The sequence below is a fragment of the Schistocerca piceifrons genome, chromosome 8 (assembly GCF_021461385.2).
Source record: "Schistocerca piceifrons isolate TAMUIC-IGC-003096 chromosome 8, iqSchPice1.1, whole genome shotgun sequence".
NCBI lineage: Eukaryota > Metazoa > Arthropoda > Insecta > Orthoptera > Acrididae > Schistocerca > Schistocerca piceifrons.
The window spans coordinates 423,172,519-423,188,146 of NC_060145.1; the positions used below are offsets into that span (position 1 = coordinate 423,172,519).

The 15,628-nt window shown below is 38.4% G+C and overlaps 1 protein-coding gene across 1 annotated transcript in view; it reads left to right on the forward strand.

Annotated features, from left to right (window-relative positions):
* LOC124712411 (unconventional myosin-XVIIIa) overlaps positions 1 to 15,628 on the forward strand; it is a 1,310,522-nt gene that overhangs the window by 1,275,061 nt on the left and 19,833 nt on the right. The window contains exons 26-28 of the mRNA XM_047242706.1: positions 1,206 to 1,355; positions 7,294 to 7,459; positions 13,348 to 13,601. Coding sequence (XP_047098662.1) covers positions 1,206 to 1,355; positions 7,294 to 7,459; positions 13,348 to 13,601 — 570 coding nt within the window. The remainder of the gene's footprint in view (positions 1 to 1,205; positions 1,356 to 7,293; positions 7,460 to 13,347; positions 13,602 to 15,628) is intronic.

Genomic DNA, 15,628 nt, shown 5'->3' on the forward strand with positions numbered 1-15,628 from the left:
CGATCACCAGTGGTGTACGGCCAGTGTAGGAGATCGCTCCCCACACCATGATGCCGGGTGTTGGCCCTGTGTGCCTCGGTCGTATGCAGTCCTGATTGTGGCGCTCACCTGCACGGCGCCAAACACGCATACGACCATCATTGGCACCAAGGTAGAAGCGACTCTCATCGCTGAAGACGACACGCCTCCATTCGTCCCTCCATTCACGCCTGTCGCGACACCACTGGAGGCGGGCTGCACGATGTTGGGGCGTGAGCGGAAGACGGCCTAATGGTGTGCGGGACCGTAGCCCAGCTTCATGGAGACGGTTGCGAATGGTCCTCACCGATACCCCAGGAGCAACAGTGTCCCTAATTTGCTGGGAAGTGGCGGTGCGGTCCCCTACGGCACTGCATAGGATCCTACGGTCTCGGCGTGCATCCGTGCGTCGCTGCGGTCTGGTCCCAGGTCGACGGGCACGTGCACCTTCCGCCGACCACTGGCGACAACATCGATGTACTGTGGAGACCTCACGCCCCACGTGTTGAGCAATTCGGTGGTATGTCCACCCGGCCTCCCGCATGCCCACTATACGCCCTTGCTCAAAGTCCGTCAACTGCACATACGGTTCACGTCCACGCTGTCGCGGCATGCTACCAGTGTTAAAGACTGCGATGGAGCTCCGTATGCCATGGCAAACTGGCTGACACTGACGGCGGCGGTGCACAAATGCTGCGCAGCTAGCGCCATTCGACGGCCAACACCGCGGTTCCTGGTGTGTCCGCTGTGCCGTGCGTGTGATCATTGCTTGTACAGCCCTCTCGCAGTGTCCGGAGCAAGTATGGTGGGTCTGAGACACTGGTGTCAATGTGTTCTTTTTCCATTTCCAGGAGTGTATATTCAGAAATATTCTTTCACAAGAAACTTTCCATAAAGTAATACTGTGAGAATCATTGAGAATGCAGACTACCTGACCAGAAATATAATGCAGACTGTATCAGCCAAAGCTTAAGTAGTGGGGACCCAAAATAGTATTTCAATCAAATTAAAACCATTATTCGTGCTCTTACCTACTTCCATACGAACTTTCAAATGTCACTGAAATGCTGCAACCATAGCAAGCAGATTCTTTTTGACTACATGATAAAATATAATCATAGCAACTATATGATTTATGAAATGTAGTGAAACATTGTAATAGAGGAAAATGTTTGCATTTTTTGTAGGGTGTGCGGCTGGAATTGGAACTCAAAGAAGAAAAAGTTTCAGCTCTTACACAGGAATTAGATGAACTTACTTTTGGAGGCAAGACTGAAGAAGAGGTTGCGCAGCTCAAGAAGGCAAAACATGAATTAGAGAAACGGCTGAAGGAACAGGTAGGCAGCATATCATCCTTTAATACTGTTACTTTTAAAGTTGTGTATCTAGATTTTTAAAAATATTACCTGGTTCAAAGTTGAAATGATGATTGGACTCATTCACAGTTCTCACATTTATGAAGCAGCTGCAGTCACAAATATGATAGACAGAAATCGAATGGGAGATTAACAAACTTTATTATCATGTTGAAATTGCATCACATTGTATCAGTAGGGACAGGAAAAAATGGTTTTGTTTTGTGGCCAAATTTGGTATTACTTTTCAACCAATCTCAGTGTTATGTTATGTCAATTTTGTTGTTAATTTTCTCCTATTTCGGTGTTAATTTTCACCAATTGTGGTGTTACTTTTAGCAATTTTTATATTTTTTAATTTTTTTGTGTTGCCTGGCAATGTTGGTGCTATTGCCTGGCAATGTTGGTGCTATTGCCTGGCAATGTTGGTGCTATTGTCTGGCAATGTTGGTGCTATTGTCTGGCAATGTTGGTGCTATTGTCTGGAAATTTTGGTGCTATTATCTGGCAAATGGGATGTTACATTTTGCCAAATTTGAAGTTACATTTTGCCAAATTTGAAGTTACTTTTTGCCAAATTTGAAGTTACTTTTTGCCAAATGTAGTGAGATTTTTCACCAAAATCAGTATTATTTTTTGTCAAAGGTGGAGCTACTTTCTTGCTTGTTGATTGGTGTTACTCTTTTTCTGACAGATTCAGTGTTATCTTTTTTCCAGGTTCAGTCACTTTTTTGCTAAATTCTTTATTTTGGCAAATTTGTTTCTTTTGCCAATTCTGCAGTGATTTCTTTTGTAAATTTCAGGGTATTTGTTGCCAAATTCGGCCTTTTTTCCTAGTGTCAGTGCTATTTTTGACATCAGATTGTAATTTGATATGCGGGAAATGAACTGTCATTTTAAGATTATACACAAGTCTCAGCCTTGAGGAGAAAAAGGCAAAATGCTGTTAAAATATTCTATAAGTATCAGTTATGAATACTAGTAATCTCATCTTCAGAGCTATAACTTTTTAAGTGAGAAAAGGAAAAAATCACAATATTTCATAGAAATTGCTGATTCCAATCAAAACCACCATTTTCATGTTAATTTTTCACATTATCATTTTCATGAAATTTTCCATGGTCTGTGTATCAGCCTTGTGGAATGACTGGAGGATTAGGCAGCATTAGTGAAATGTGCTTCAAAATCCACAGGACAGGAGATAAATGCCTTGCAGGACAGGAAATAGTTCACTGAAGTAGATAGAAACTTCAACAGTGGCAATGGTGTCAAGCAAATCTCAAAAGCAATAGAGTATTATAACAGGTGTGAGCTAATTATTTCTTGTTCTTATTTTGAATGATTACAGTGATATGATGAGCCAGATTCCATAATTAAAAGAAAAAAAAAATCACCCTTTGGTTGTTCCCAGAATTCAGTCACTGTTGTTTTGCTTGAAGTCTAGGTTTACTTGAATGTTTCTTAATTTGTGTGAAGTAAAATGAAACCTGCATGGGCTACTGTTAGGCTCAGAAATCATATTCAGGGTATGACAACAAAGCGTGTGATTTAAGTAGGGCACCATGAAGGGCAATGGGTAAAGGAACAATGAACATTTGTTGAGATCTACTTTTGTAATGGGCAATCAATTGCTGCTGTGCATCTACATCTATATTCGACAAACCAGTGCATGGCAGAGGATACATCCCGTAGTACCAGTTATTAGGATTTTTTGCTCCTCTATCCATGTATGGAGTGTGGGAAGAATCATTGTTTTAATACCTCTGTGCATGCTATAATTAATCTAATCTTGTCCTCATGATTCCTACATGAGAACATGCAGGGCATTCTAATATGTTCCTAGAGTCATCTTGACTGAAACTTTGTAAGTAGGCTTTCTCAGGATAGTTTACATTTATCTTCAAGAGTTTGCCAGTTCAGTTTCTGCAGCATCTCTGTGACGCTCTCCCATGGATCAAAGAAACCTTTCATTATTTGTGCTGCCCTTCTCTCTACATTTTCAATACCCCTGTTAGTCCTGTTTGATATGGATCCCACACATTTGACCATTTCCTTAGTGTTGTAACAGCAAACTGCTTTACCCATTATGACCGGGCTTATGTACCCACTTCATTACATACCCCTGCAAGGTTTGCATTTTGTGCACAATTCAGTATTGCCATCTGAAGTCCAATTCCGTGCTGGAAATTAATCGGACACCTTCAGGGTATCAGCAAATATGCAAACAAAAAGAATGGATTACAGCAGACCATGACATAACCACAATGTATTAATTCAGCAATGTCCTCAGAACTCAGGATGCAAGGATGTAACTGCACTTCAACTTTTTTTATCATATTCATGATGACTTCCATTTCCACTCATACAAATTGTTTGTGGTGGAAGAACTCTGTGAGGGGGAAAAAAATTAGATTCCCAGCTAAGTGCTTGCAAAGACTTTCTGACGTTATCTTAGTGATGGGACACACTTCCATCTGCCTGAATGCATTATTAATCAAAAGATGCTCCCCTGCAGTGCTTACTGTCCCAGAGTAGCTTCTCAGTTCTGAATGTACAACTTTTTGGTGTGCATCATTGGGTGTAGGGATCATTGCTCTTTACCTTTTTTGAAGAAAATAGATGTGCAGCAACTGTGAAGTCTCGACTGTTTATCAACTCGATTGACATCTTCTTTGCACGGTCTAGGAGAAACAGCAAGATGGGGTCACAGTACATGCAGCCCCAACTGCAGTGTGTGATTTGCAGTAAATAATTCCCAGGCATCTGATCTCCTTCAGGGTGATGTTACATGGCCAGAAAGTTCTTCTGAATTAAACAATAACGACCTTTCATTTTTTTAAAAAATTATTATTTGTCTATTTGAAATTCATTATTTATACCAGTAGTCTGAGGACCCTTGCACACCTGAAGGAGAATGCTCTCCAAGCAATAGCTCAGACATCCTTCACTGTGCCTAAAAAAGAAAACACAACTGAGGAACTCAAGGAAATCAGTGTTTTGACAATATCAGATTTAATTTTTACACAGTTTTTCAAATTCTTCAAGTGTATAAAAGGCCATTTCTTACAGTCAGTTTTGGATTTTATTTTTGAAGACATTAAGTGAGGCCTAATGCTACTATGAAATTAATTTAGAAACTCATAACTACTGTGTTTCTTTTAGTCTAGTCATAGGTAAACAACTTTTTTAATATTTAACTAGTATTATTTTCATGTACAGGCTGATATACAATATATTAGATACAGTTTTTCTTCTACATGCAAGAGGAGACAGTATATGAAGAATATGAGACTGTAAATATATTAAATGTTTTGATACCATGCCTACAAGACATTTTACTTATCGAAATCCTAGCCATGCACCTGATTGCCTTGTTGTGCCAGATACATTTTTTTGGCCCTAGAGGAATTGAAAGAATACCTTTACTTACATGACAGTGAAAGAAAGCATAGTAGGAACTAAGCAACAGTTTTGCAGAAACGTGTGTGTAATTTACTCAGCAGATAAATAACATGCTACAGCTTTTTAAATATATATTTTGTATGGTTGTTAAAAGTTAATTTTGAATCCAGATATATACAAAGGAGTTAGCAGATGTCCACTTCATGTCATCATCAAATAAACTGAAAATAATGTTCAGCCTTTCCACAATTAGTAGATAATTCAGTAGCTTTAAACCAGGTATTTGATAACTTAAGGCACCCTTCATTTTGTAGTTTCAGTTTGCTCATGTCTTTTCCAGTATTTATGACCATTGTGTCATCTGCATGTTATTTGATGAGTGGTTTACAAACAGCAGTGGACAAAACATTGATCCTTAGGAACTCATTGAGTAACACTGAGGAATTGTGACTTTTTGTTCTTGTCATCTCCAGTATGTTTTCTGTTACGGAGGTAGAAGGGAGAATTAATCCAGATATTATTTTGCAGCAGGAGACATGTTTGCTGTTGTAAGCAACATTCTACAGTTTATTAATGTGCACAGATTTGTTATTAATTCCTTTATATTTTTAATTACAAAGTTTGGCAGGCCAATAATTTCTTCAAATTTCGAGCAGCTGAGTTCTGCGACTGATTTAAAAACCAATGCACTTTTACTTCTTCCCAGGTACATGATGTCACTGCATTTGCGAAGTTTTGTAAAATCTGGTTAGCGTCAGCAGAGTTAAAGTCAGGTGTGAACTTCTGGCTACCAAGAGTTTTGCATTTGTAGTACTAACAAAAAAGGATAAAATTCATTTGCAATAATATTAACATCACTGTAGCTTTGTCATACTTTCCACTCCTATATAATTCTGTGTTAATGATACTCTGTGCAACCTTCTATTTATTATGATAGTTTTCAGTGTTGTTATCATTTGCCCTAAATTTGGTTAATCTAATATGTATTGTCTTTTGAGGTTAATGTAAGCTGCTTTATCTTCATTACCACTTTGAACTCTACCATGGCTGGTCACAAATAACACTCTTAGTTGCTGCAAATCAGGTGTGAACCATTTGTGACTCCTGTCTTTAATTTTATTACATTTTTTAACAGCTGGGCAGAAGGCATTAAAAATTTCAGAGCTGAGTTTGTTTAAAGTATCGCCAAAGCTTTTGGTAGTATAATAATCTTATTCAAGATCAGCATCTTAATATTATTCCTAAAATTAATAGTCATATGGTTTGGTAGCCATTAGTTTTACCCATATAGCTTTGTGGTCTGACACATAGTCAACATTATATAGGTGTAGTTTTGAAATAACTTTTAAATATATTTGTAATGAAATTATCAAAGCAGAAAAGGTGCCTTGTGGTATCTTAAAATGTTAAGCAGAAAACATTCATAGATTTATTTTTTTCTTATATCACAGTTTAAATAATGAAAAATTAATATCTTGTACTTGGCGTATTTCTCTGCACAGAGAATTAGTTATTATATGTGCTCTATAAGTTGTTCAGCATCTCTATCGGGAGAATCATACATACACACAGTTGTAAGCTTCAGTATTGGCAGTAGCTTAAAACTTGTTTCACTTACACTTTCAATGCACAAATCACTAACATCTAGCACAGGATACTTTAAACATAGGTAAGTGCTCATATATGTTGGTGAACCCCCATAACTTTTTGGGTCCACAGTAACTTGTAACTAAATCAAAACAGGGTAGCACATACAGTTTTATATCTTCTTCTTTTAACCTGAGTTAATTAACACACAAAATAATTCTTCTGTTATCTTTTAGTAGAACACCATCAACGTTGTATTTGAGAGTCCTAATATTTATGTACAGAAATAAAATTCGATTTACATCACAAGAGGAGAGATGTACAGTATCTTGGATCGTTTGGAGGCGCACACAGTTGTTCGCATTACACTGACAAATTTTGTTTGGTATTGGTTTACTTTGTTGTAGTAATGATTTGACTCTCTTATTGTAGGCCATAAAAAATCATCACTTCCCTCTTCAATTTCTCTCTTGAATTTGTTTTAGCCTGTTGCCCCTGATGTGACTAGAAATAGGGTAACAAGAAACCTATGCAATAAGCAAACCAGTTGTGCCACCTAAATGTGTGATCTATTTACATGCCAATACTGTTGATTGTTGCTTTTGAAATATAAAATTTAATTTTTTTAGACAGAATGAAAGATACGTGTTAAAGCTGCATAAATGCGTGCAAATCTTTGTTGTGGCATCTTTCTATTCTAATTCAGACCACAGAGTAATTACTGCACAGAAAATATGCTGGGCATATTAATATATTATTTCATTGCAAGCTGCTATGAATACAGTTTGTTGTATCACTCCTTTTGTAATAAGTAGATGTTTAAATTATTAATTAAAGCAGGTGTTTATATTATTAATTCAGCAATTGTTGGAATGAGAATATTTGTAAATTTTTAGTTGTCGTGATTCACGAAAATGTTCATAATCCACAGGAGGAGGAACTCGATGAGCTTGCTGGCCAAGTTCAGTTGTTGGAGCAGGCAAAACTTCGGCTAGAGATGAGCTTGGAGCAGCAGCGCAAAGAAAGTCGGAGAGAAGCCGCCCAGCGGGATGAAGAGCTCGAGGATGCTCGGTGTGCAGCACATAAGAAAGTCAAAGGTGGGTACAATGAGTGGTCCCTCTTTTGAAATGTGGTTTGCCTTCTTCATACAAGCATAAGCATTTGTTATTTGGAGGAACAGAATTATGAAAAGAACAAATACCGTAAGAAATGTGGCATGATAATTCAATTTGTGGGTCAGTTGAATGCATGTTACAGGGCTGTTATGTTTGGCTGATGAAAAGTCCAGGATGGAAACAGAGAGAAAAATGAGATAGGTAAATAAATGATTGGCAGCAAATCTATCCATCATTCATGTGCAGTTCAAATGTTGCCTGGTCTCATTTCTTCCATAAACATTTTGTTTGGCTGCACAAGCAGCTCTAACAGGAAAATGAGAATCGGAACCACCTAAGCACACAGTAAAATGTCCTTATGAATTTGGCATTAAGATAAATTTGAAAAAGTAAAAATAAAGTTGTCATCCTAATACATATTCTGGTGACAAGAAGAATGGGAAAAAATGGAATTTACTTCCACAAAGGAATTATAAAGTCTGTCAAATAGTACTAAAAGGTAACATTTTATTCCATATGATATCATACAGAGAATAATACAGTTACAGGTACAGTAAAATACTTTGAAAACTGCTGATGTAGCTTCACTGTAATACGTATCTATCTAACTCAGTACGTGAGGGAAGACTTTTTGGATTCAACGAAGGTGGTTCCTTAACCCCAATAGGACTACTTAGCAAATCCACAGCATGTTAATAGAACTCACATTCAGGTGATACTCCCTCCATTTGTAGTACCTTGTGTTTGGTATAAAATTGATAAGAAGGTAAAGTTCACAAAGAGCAGATCGAAACAAAAGTTCAGATCATCTCATACCTACCTCTCTGAATCATCAAAAAGGCATCAAACGCTAACTGGTATGATTTCCTTAATCCATTATGAATCTTTGGGTACTATTGTGTCTTTCTGGTCAATGTTTGTAGACACCATGTTCACAAGAATAATTGTGGATGATTTGAGTTTAGTTGATATTGTGTGTCTTGTTGCTTTATGAATACCTTCCACTATTGATTTCATGTGTGAGGAGCAGATGCTCATCCTATTGTTAGCTGTTTTGCTTTAAGCTCACTGGACAACATGTCAGTCACCTCCCCAAAAAAGCTCACATGTTACTTTGGAGTACTGTAGGTTATGTAGAGTTGGTATGAGGTGTTAATGTGATCCCCCATCACTGACTTACTTGGTGGCAATGGAGTTCAGACATTCCCATGACCACACTATGAATGGCCTTATGAAATTTGTTGATTCATCAGTGCAGACTGTCCAACATGTTTACAAGGAGCAATGTACCTCTCACAGCATTGTAATGTGGTGTAAGAACAGGATTCGTAAGAATATCTTGACCAATAGTGACCTGAGACAAGTGTCTGGTTTCAAAGTCGACACGAATTGCTGCTGTGAGTGTATACAAGCCTGTCTTGACCACATTCCAAGTGAACATTGTGAAGGGAACTGCATGCAATAGACAGAAGGCTGCTTTTTATAGTGACACACAAAGCAGAGTTAGCAAAACAACACAGAAACTGGACAGGAGCTGGCTGGAGGTGTGTATTGTGGTCTAACATGTGCACTGACAGTCTTACAGTGTGTTCAACCCACAATGTGCAGAGGGTGTAGTTCAGATCATAGATGGTTCTGATAATTTTTGGTGGTGCTTCTCATACCGTGACTTAGGCCACTCATTCAGGCCACTGTGAATGTAAACATAGGGTGTTTATTTCAACATTATCAGTTCATGATGAATATGCTGTGGATGCTCCCATCTTCCAAAATAACAGTAGCCATGTTCACAGGACTGTATGCATATGCTCCTGATTTGACCAATACACAGGTACCCTATTGCACTTCAACAGGTCCACTAAATGAGCTAATCTTATGCCCATAGAAAATTCCTGGGACTATTTGGAACAGTGAGTGATACACAGCAGTCAGCATTCTCACAGTTTGGTACTTGTTTGGAATCTAATCAAGGGGCTTCATCCAGATGTAGCATACCTGAAAATCTGTGTGTACTTTCTCACTCACCACACTGAGTCCATTGTAAAAGCTAGAGGTGCCGTTACATGGCGTGATGTCTTCGGGTTACTAAGTTTTGTCCAGTGAACCAGATGTGAGATCAACAAAACTAATTTTGTGTGACAGGTTTGTTTTGTGTTCAACATTTCAAACCTGCCACATAGTGAGTGGTATCTGTCGAAGAGCCTGGAACATAAGGGAAAAAATGAATGGTGAGCAACAGTATTAAAATTGTTATTTCACTGACAGTGAGTCAATGAAAGATAAGTAGTGGTCCCAGTGTAGACAACATGACATTTTCCTGAGGAGCATCATGTTAAGTTGTGAAAGAAATATTTAATGACAGACCCAGTCAAAATCTTAGCATATTACCTCTGCTGAGGCTGTATAAAGATGAATGTAAATCAGTCTACATAGAAATAAAATATTGTTTTTCTAAAATGACTTCCTTAGAAAAATGATATAATCTAAAATTTATAATTTTTATTTTATAAAGGACTTTCGTAGATTATATATCAGTGGATGATAAATAATATATTATGTGAAAACATGAAATGTGAAGGGCTCAAATGTTTTTAATTAATGGCGTCTTTGCAGTGACTACATGTCTCTATAATCACACTTAACATTCTTTGCTTTTCTTTGCAAGTAACATGATCATCAAATGGCTTTGTTCTCATTAAATGTATTGTTTGTGATGAGAGTTCTCATTTTGACCATTTCCTGGTATGTAAAAATTTGTTACATTTTTATTATTAGGCTCACAGCAGAATTACAGCAAGATATAACATACCAAGCCATGTTTCAAGCAAATTTACTTTCTTGGGTGTGTACATCTGTGAAATAGTTTGAAGTGTGACAGATAGTGTTCTGCAGCAAAGCAAATAAAGGTGTCGCAAAACAATCGTCATCAGAGCATGCTGCTATGTCTTTGAAAACGCAACACAACAGAACTGTTACTGTTGGGATGTGTAGCTGTACGTCAGGTGGGAGGCAGAAAGCAATTACTAGCATTACACTTCTGACCAAAACAATAGTCACACTGTACAGATCTGCAGAATACCACCAGTTAAATTTTAGCATTAACTAACTTCTAAATCTGCATTCATTCATTCATTCGCTCCCATATTGTGTTCCTATATCCTATCATGGAGAGTCATTGGGAATGTGGCACAAATCAGAGTATACATTAAAAGCCAGTCTAACAGCCATCAATTAAACTCATTTTCTTTAAGCCCATGCAGCACATCTATGCGGGACACTCTGCTACAGGTCACACCTACATATCACCTGTTATGAAGCAGCAGATGATTAAAAAATAAAAGGAATTAAAAAAGTGAGCTAATACAGCTTTTTTTATATGTGATGTAAGTTTTATGAAAGGGTTTACCTCAATGAGCAAAATGACGATCAAGAAATGTTAGGGCTGTTAAAATTACTTCGTAGTTTATGGCTGTTAAATTTACTTGGTAGTTGACAGTACATGCTTTGGAGTCGGTTCATTCCAATCATAATGCTCAACATCATGCCCAAACAGTTTGCTATTGCTAAACTGCCACAGCAGTTGTTCAGTTCACATCAAATTCTTCGTCTGGCATTCTTCTTTGGTGTGTTTGGATCCCAAATCATGGGTCTGGCACTTTTATTTCATATTTTTCATCACACATGATAACCCCCCCCCCTCCCCCCGCCCCCCCTCTCTTTCTTTCTCTGCTAATGAAATACATTTTTACACTTTTCATACACAGTACTAAACAAACAATACTGCATACTTCTCCACAAGATGCAATTCCCTGCCAAATAAACAGTTAAAATAATCACAGAGATTGGCTTACAGTAAATAAGTTTCGCCTGACACTGTGAAGGGATGAGTTTTTGTAGCTGGGTCACCATAGTCATAAATAAAGCTACCTTATCACAGTGTTATGGCATTACACAATTGTTAGTGTAGAAACGTGACATGCAGAAGGTTGTCAGTTCGAATCTCATCTCATAAAATAGAGCAAATTTTTTTGTTAATCTCTAAATCTAATTACATGAGCCTGAATATTATTTTTATTCAATTAACTGGTTTAAATGTAACTTTTTTTAATTTCTAATGGTTTGGTACATCATTTTCATCATCGTATTGCTTCTATATTTGCTCTTCCTGTCATTTTTTTTGTGTGGCATCTGCTAGTGTTGCCATTGGGCTACTGAGAGTGATAGGGGAGAGGTACAGGGAGAGAAAAAAGGAAGGTGCATGTTGTCTTCATTGATCTTGAGGAGGCTTTTGACTGTGTCAGATGGGACAAACTGACGAAAATCTTAAGGAAACATGGAGTTGACTGGAGGGATAGATGGCTAATTAGAAATTTATATTTGAACCAGAGAGCAAGAGAGCAGAGAGCAAGGTGTGATGAGTGAAGAAATTGAACCGGGAAGAGGTGTAAGACAAGGTTCTTGTTTATCACCAACACTGTTAAATATATATCTGGAGGAAATTATTAGTGAAAGTTTTGATGGAAGGAGAGGAGTTTGTATAGGGGGTCAGAGAGTGGATTGTATAAGATTTGCAGACGACATTGTTGTGATGGCAGAGAGTGCAAAGAAATGGAAAAAAATGTTAGATGATGTAAACACAAAATTAGAAGAATATGGAATGAAGATTAACAAGAAGAAAACAAAAAGCATGGTAATTGGAGGAAAGGGGAGGAAATGCCGTATGAAAATAGGGGGAGAGGAAATAGAGCAGGTGAATAATTTCAGTTACTTGGGAAGTGTAATAATGGATGATATGTATTGCTTAACAGAAATTAGGAAAAGAATTGCAATGGCAACAGTAGGATTCATGAGGAAACAGAAATTACTTTGTGGACCACTAAACAAAGACCTGAGGAAAAGACTTGCCAATTGCTACACTGGGAGCGTTGCACTATATGGTGCGGAGACCTGGACATTGAGGAAGGAAGATGAAATAATATTGGAGGCACTAGAGATGTGGATATGGAGAAGAATGGAAAAAGTGAAGTGGGAAGATGGAGTAAGGAATGAAGAAGTATTAAGAAGAGTTGGAGAAGAAAGAAACATGCTGAAAGTCATCAGAAAGAGAAAACAGAACTGGATTGGACACTGTTTGAGGAGAGACTGTTTATTGAAGGAAGGAATAGAAGGAATGGTGGAGGGAAAAGGGGAAGAGGAAAAAGAAGATATCAAATGCTGGACAATATCAAAGGAGGCAAATATTCAGAAATGAAAAGACTGGCTATGGACAGAGAAAAGTGGAAGAGCCTTAACCGAACCAAGGTCCTCTGTGGATTGCTCATCGGTTGGTAATATGACAGCTCATGTAGCCAGTGTGAGGATAGTTTCAGGTTACCAATGATAACGAAAAATTACAGTTTGCTTTTAGTGCAGAAACTAATTTTTTCTGTCTTGCATTTGCTCTTAGAGATTAGCTTTAATTGCTGTGAACAAAGCAGTTGTGATTGTAGTTGTACTTCAGATTGTTGATCGCTGTTTTCTTGGGTACACTGCACATCAAAAGGTTGTGGTTAGCTTAGGATGCGAGTTTAAATTCAGGGCTACAAAATGCGTCCTCTGTCATTGGTCACTTAAAATCAGCTGTTGATAGAGCTTCTTACATTTGTGACATACTGTGCAGTGGCCACCTCCAACACTGCTCTGTGTTAAACATTAACAGCATGTGACGTCAACTATCAAGTAATTTTAATCAGACTGTAAACAAAATATAACATTTAGCAGTCTGTTGTTCCTGTGCCGTACTTTTAATAAAAATTGCTGTGGCTTAATTTGAATATGAATAAAAACAGAGTTCACAAAACATAACTTTCCACTTCCTTTGGCTCAAACAGCACTGGAAGCCCAGTTAGAATCAGAACACGAGGAACGTACCGCTCTCCTGAGGGAACGACATGAACTGGAGAGGCGGTTAGCAGCTGCCGAAGAAATGGCTCGCGCTGGTCGCAGTCAGGAAGAGGAGCAGCTGCAGCGACTGCGGCGTGACCTTCGCAGGACTAAGGCCCTCTTGCGGGATGCACAGGCGGCGCTTGAGAGGGCGAGGGCAGACTCTCCAGGCAAAGCTCTTGTTAGACAGCTTCGAAACCAGGTGATTATACTTTGATTTATATATGGAAACTTTTGGTCCTCATTAACAGCTATTTGAAAATGGTAATAACATTACAAGGAAACTGTAAAATTATAAGGGGGCAAAATTGCTGGCCAATACTTAGTCTTTGGAGACAAAATTCAGTATCGCTGATAGACACACATGAAAGTGAAAAAAAAAAAAAACTATTCTTAGGTTTTGGAATTGCTAACTTTTTCCGCAGGGAGGAAAGTGTGATAAGTTTTGGAAGGATGGAGGTTCACCTGCAGCCCAGATTGTCAATACGGGTGGATCTCTCTCAACCTGGGGCTTCAGTGACAGGGGCTCTTTTCCCAAACCGTCATTCTCTCCTTCCTGTGGAAAGAGCTAACAGCTCCACAAGCTGAAAATAGTTTTTAAATGTGCCAGTCAGCAGTATTAGAATTCTGCCTCTTGAAGGAAAACACTGGCCAGCCATTCTGTCTCCTAGTTTCACAATTTTCAGATTTTACCCCTAAACCCTAACAACAATATTAGATAGCTTATTCTTGCTTTTTAAATGTTAAGAGACTGTGTGTGTGTGTGTGTGTGTGTGTGTGTGTGTGTGTGTGTGTGTGTGTGTGTGTGTGTGTGATGATCGTTTTATTTGTTGTTATTTATTTTTGTATCGTACTCATTTGTATAGAGTCTGGCTGACAGACAGTGGTAGGTATGTGACAGTTGGTCAAATAAAATCCAGCTGTTCGAAGAATAATAAAAAAAAGGATATCAATGATTCCAAACAATGAGTTAAAGAGAAGCATAGTTAGAGTTGCCCACTTTCATAGTACTTCATTGTGAGGTAAGGTACTATGTAGTTGTGGAAAAATACCATTGAAATGATTCAATTATTACAGTATTTGGTTACAGCACAAGAAAACATGTTTGCGCGCGCGCCCACACACACACACACACACACACACACACACACACACACACACACACACACACACACACACAACCCCATACATAGTGTCGGCTAGACTAACAGGGCTAATGCTATTTTGCAGCAGGTGGACAGATCGTGATGGCAGTAGTATTGAGTGGGGTGGTTGGAGGAAAAGGGAGGCAGGAAAAAGGGGAGGGACTGGGGTGGGTGGCTGTTGGTGTGGAAGGAGATGGCCGATTTATCCAGCTAGGTATGCAGGAGAGAGGGATGGCACTTCTATGGGGTAGCATGATTACAGTGTTCAAAACAGCATATGCTGAAGGTGATGCTGGGACATGATTTGGGAGAAGGTGATAGGATTGTATCCCTCATGCCCATGGTCCTGCTGCTATCGAACTCTACCTCTTCCAACACCCTTCAGACTCTTAAGGCATCACTTCATTCCTTGCTCATCTTATTAACTATATCTTGACCTACAATTTCTTCTCATTTGAAGTGAAGATTTACAAACAAATGTGTGGCTCGTTCATTGGCACCCACATGATACCCCTCCCAATTCATGTCCCCATGTTACCTTCAGCATGCACTGCTTCCCAATGGTGCTACAGTTTTTCCAGCCCATATACCTGCCACCTGGTGTGTGTGTGTTACACTCTATCATCTAAAAATGATAACTCTGAAAGCTAGAAAAATTTTCTTTCTTTTGTGTGTGCCTACTGACAACTTAACGCTTCTGCTTTTCGGTGCATGGTATCCTCTAATCCCGAAGTACTTACATTCTACAAGAACTTTCCTACATCATTTATAACATTAGCTCAGAAATTTTAACATATTAGCAAACAAATATTCTGCCCTGTCTCCTCAAGATTGTTTTTCCATGTATTTCAGTCTTCTATGTCTTCTTTTGCACCAAATATTATTATCGACTTGACATTTTGGGCCCAGGTAGTAATGGGTTGTCTTCTTTCCTTTCATCCTTCAGTTTCACATCTCAGTTTAGATTCAATATTCTACTTTTGCCATGCTTCTTAGATCTTCATACCACTGCAGTTTCCTTCTATCCAAAATATTGCATAATTCTTGTTTCACTTCCATTCTCTTTAACATTGTTCCTTACTTT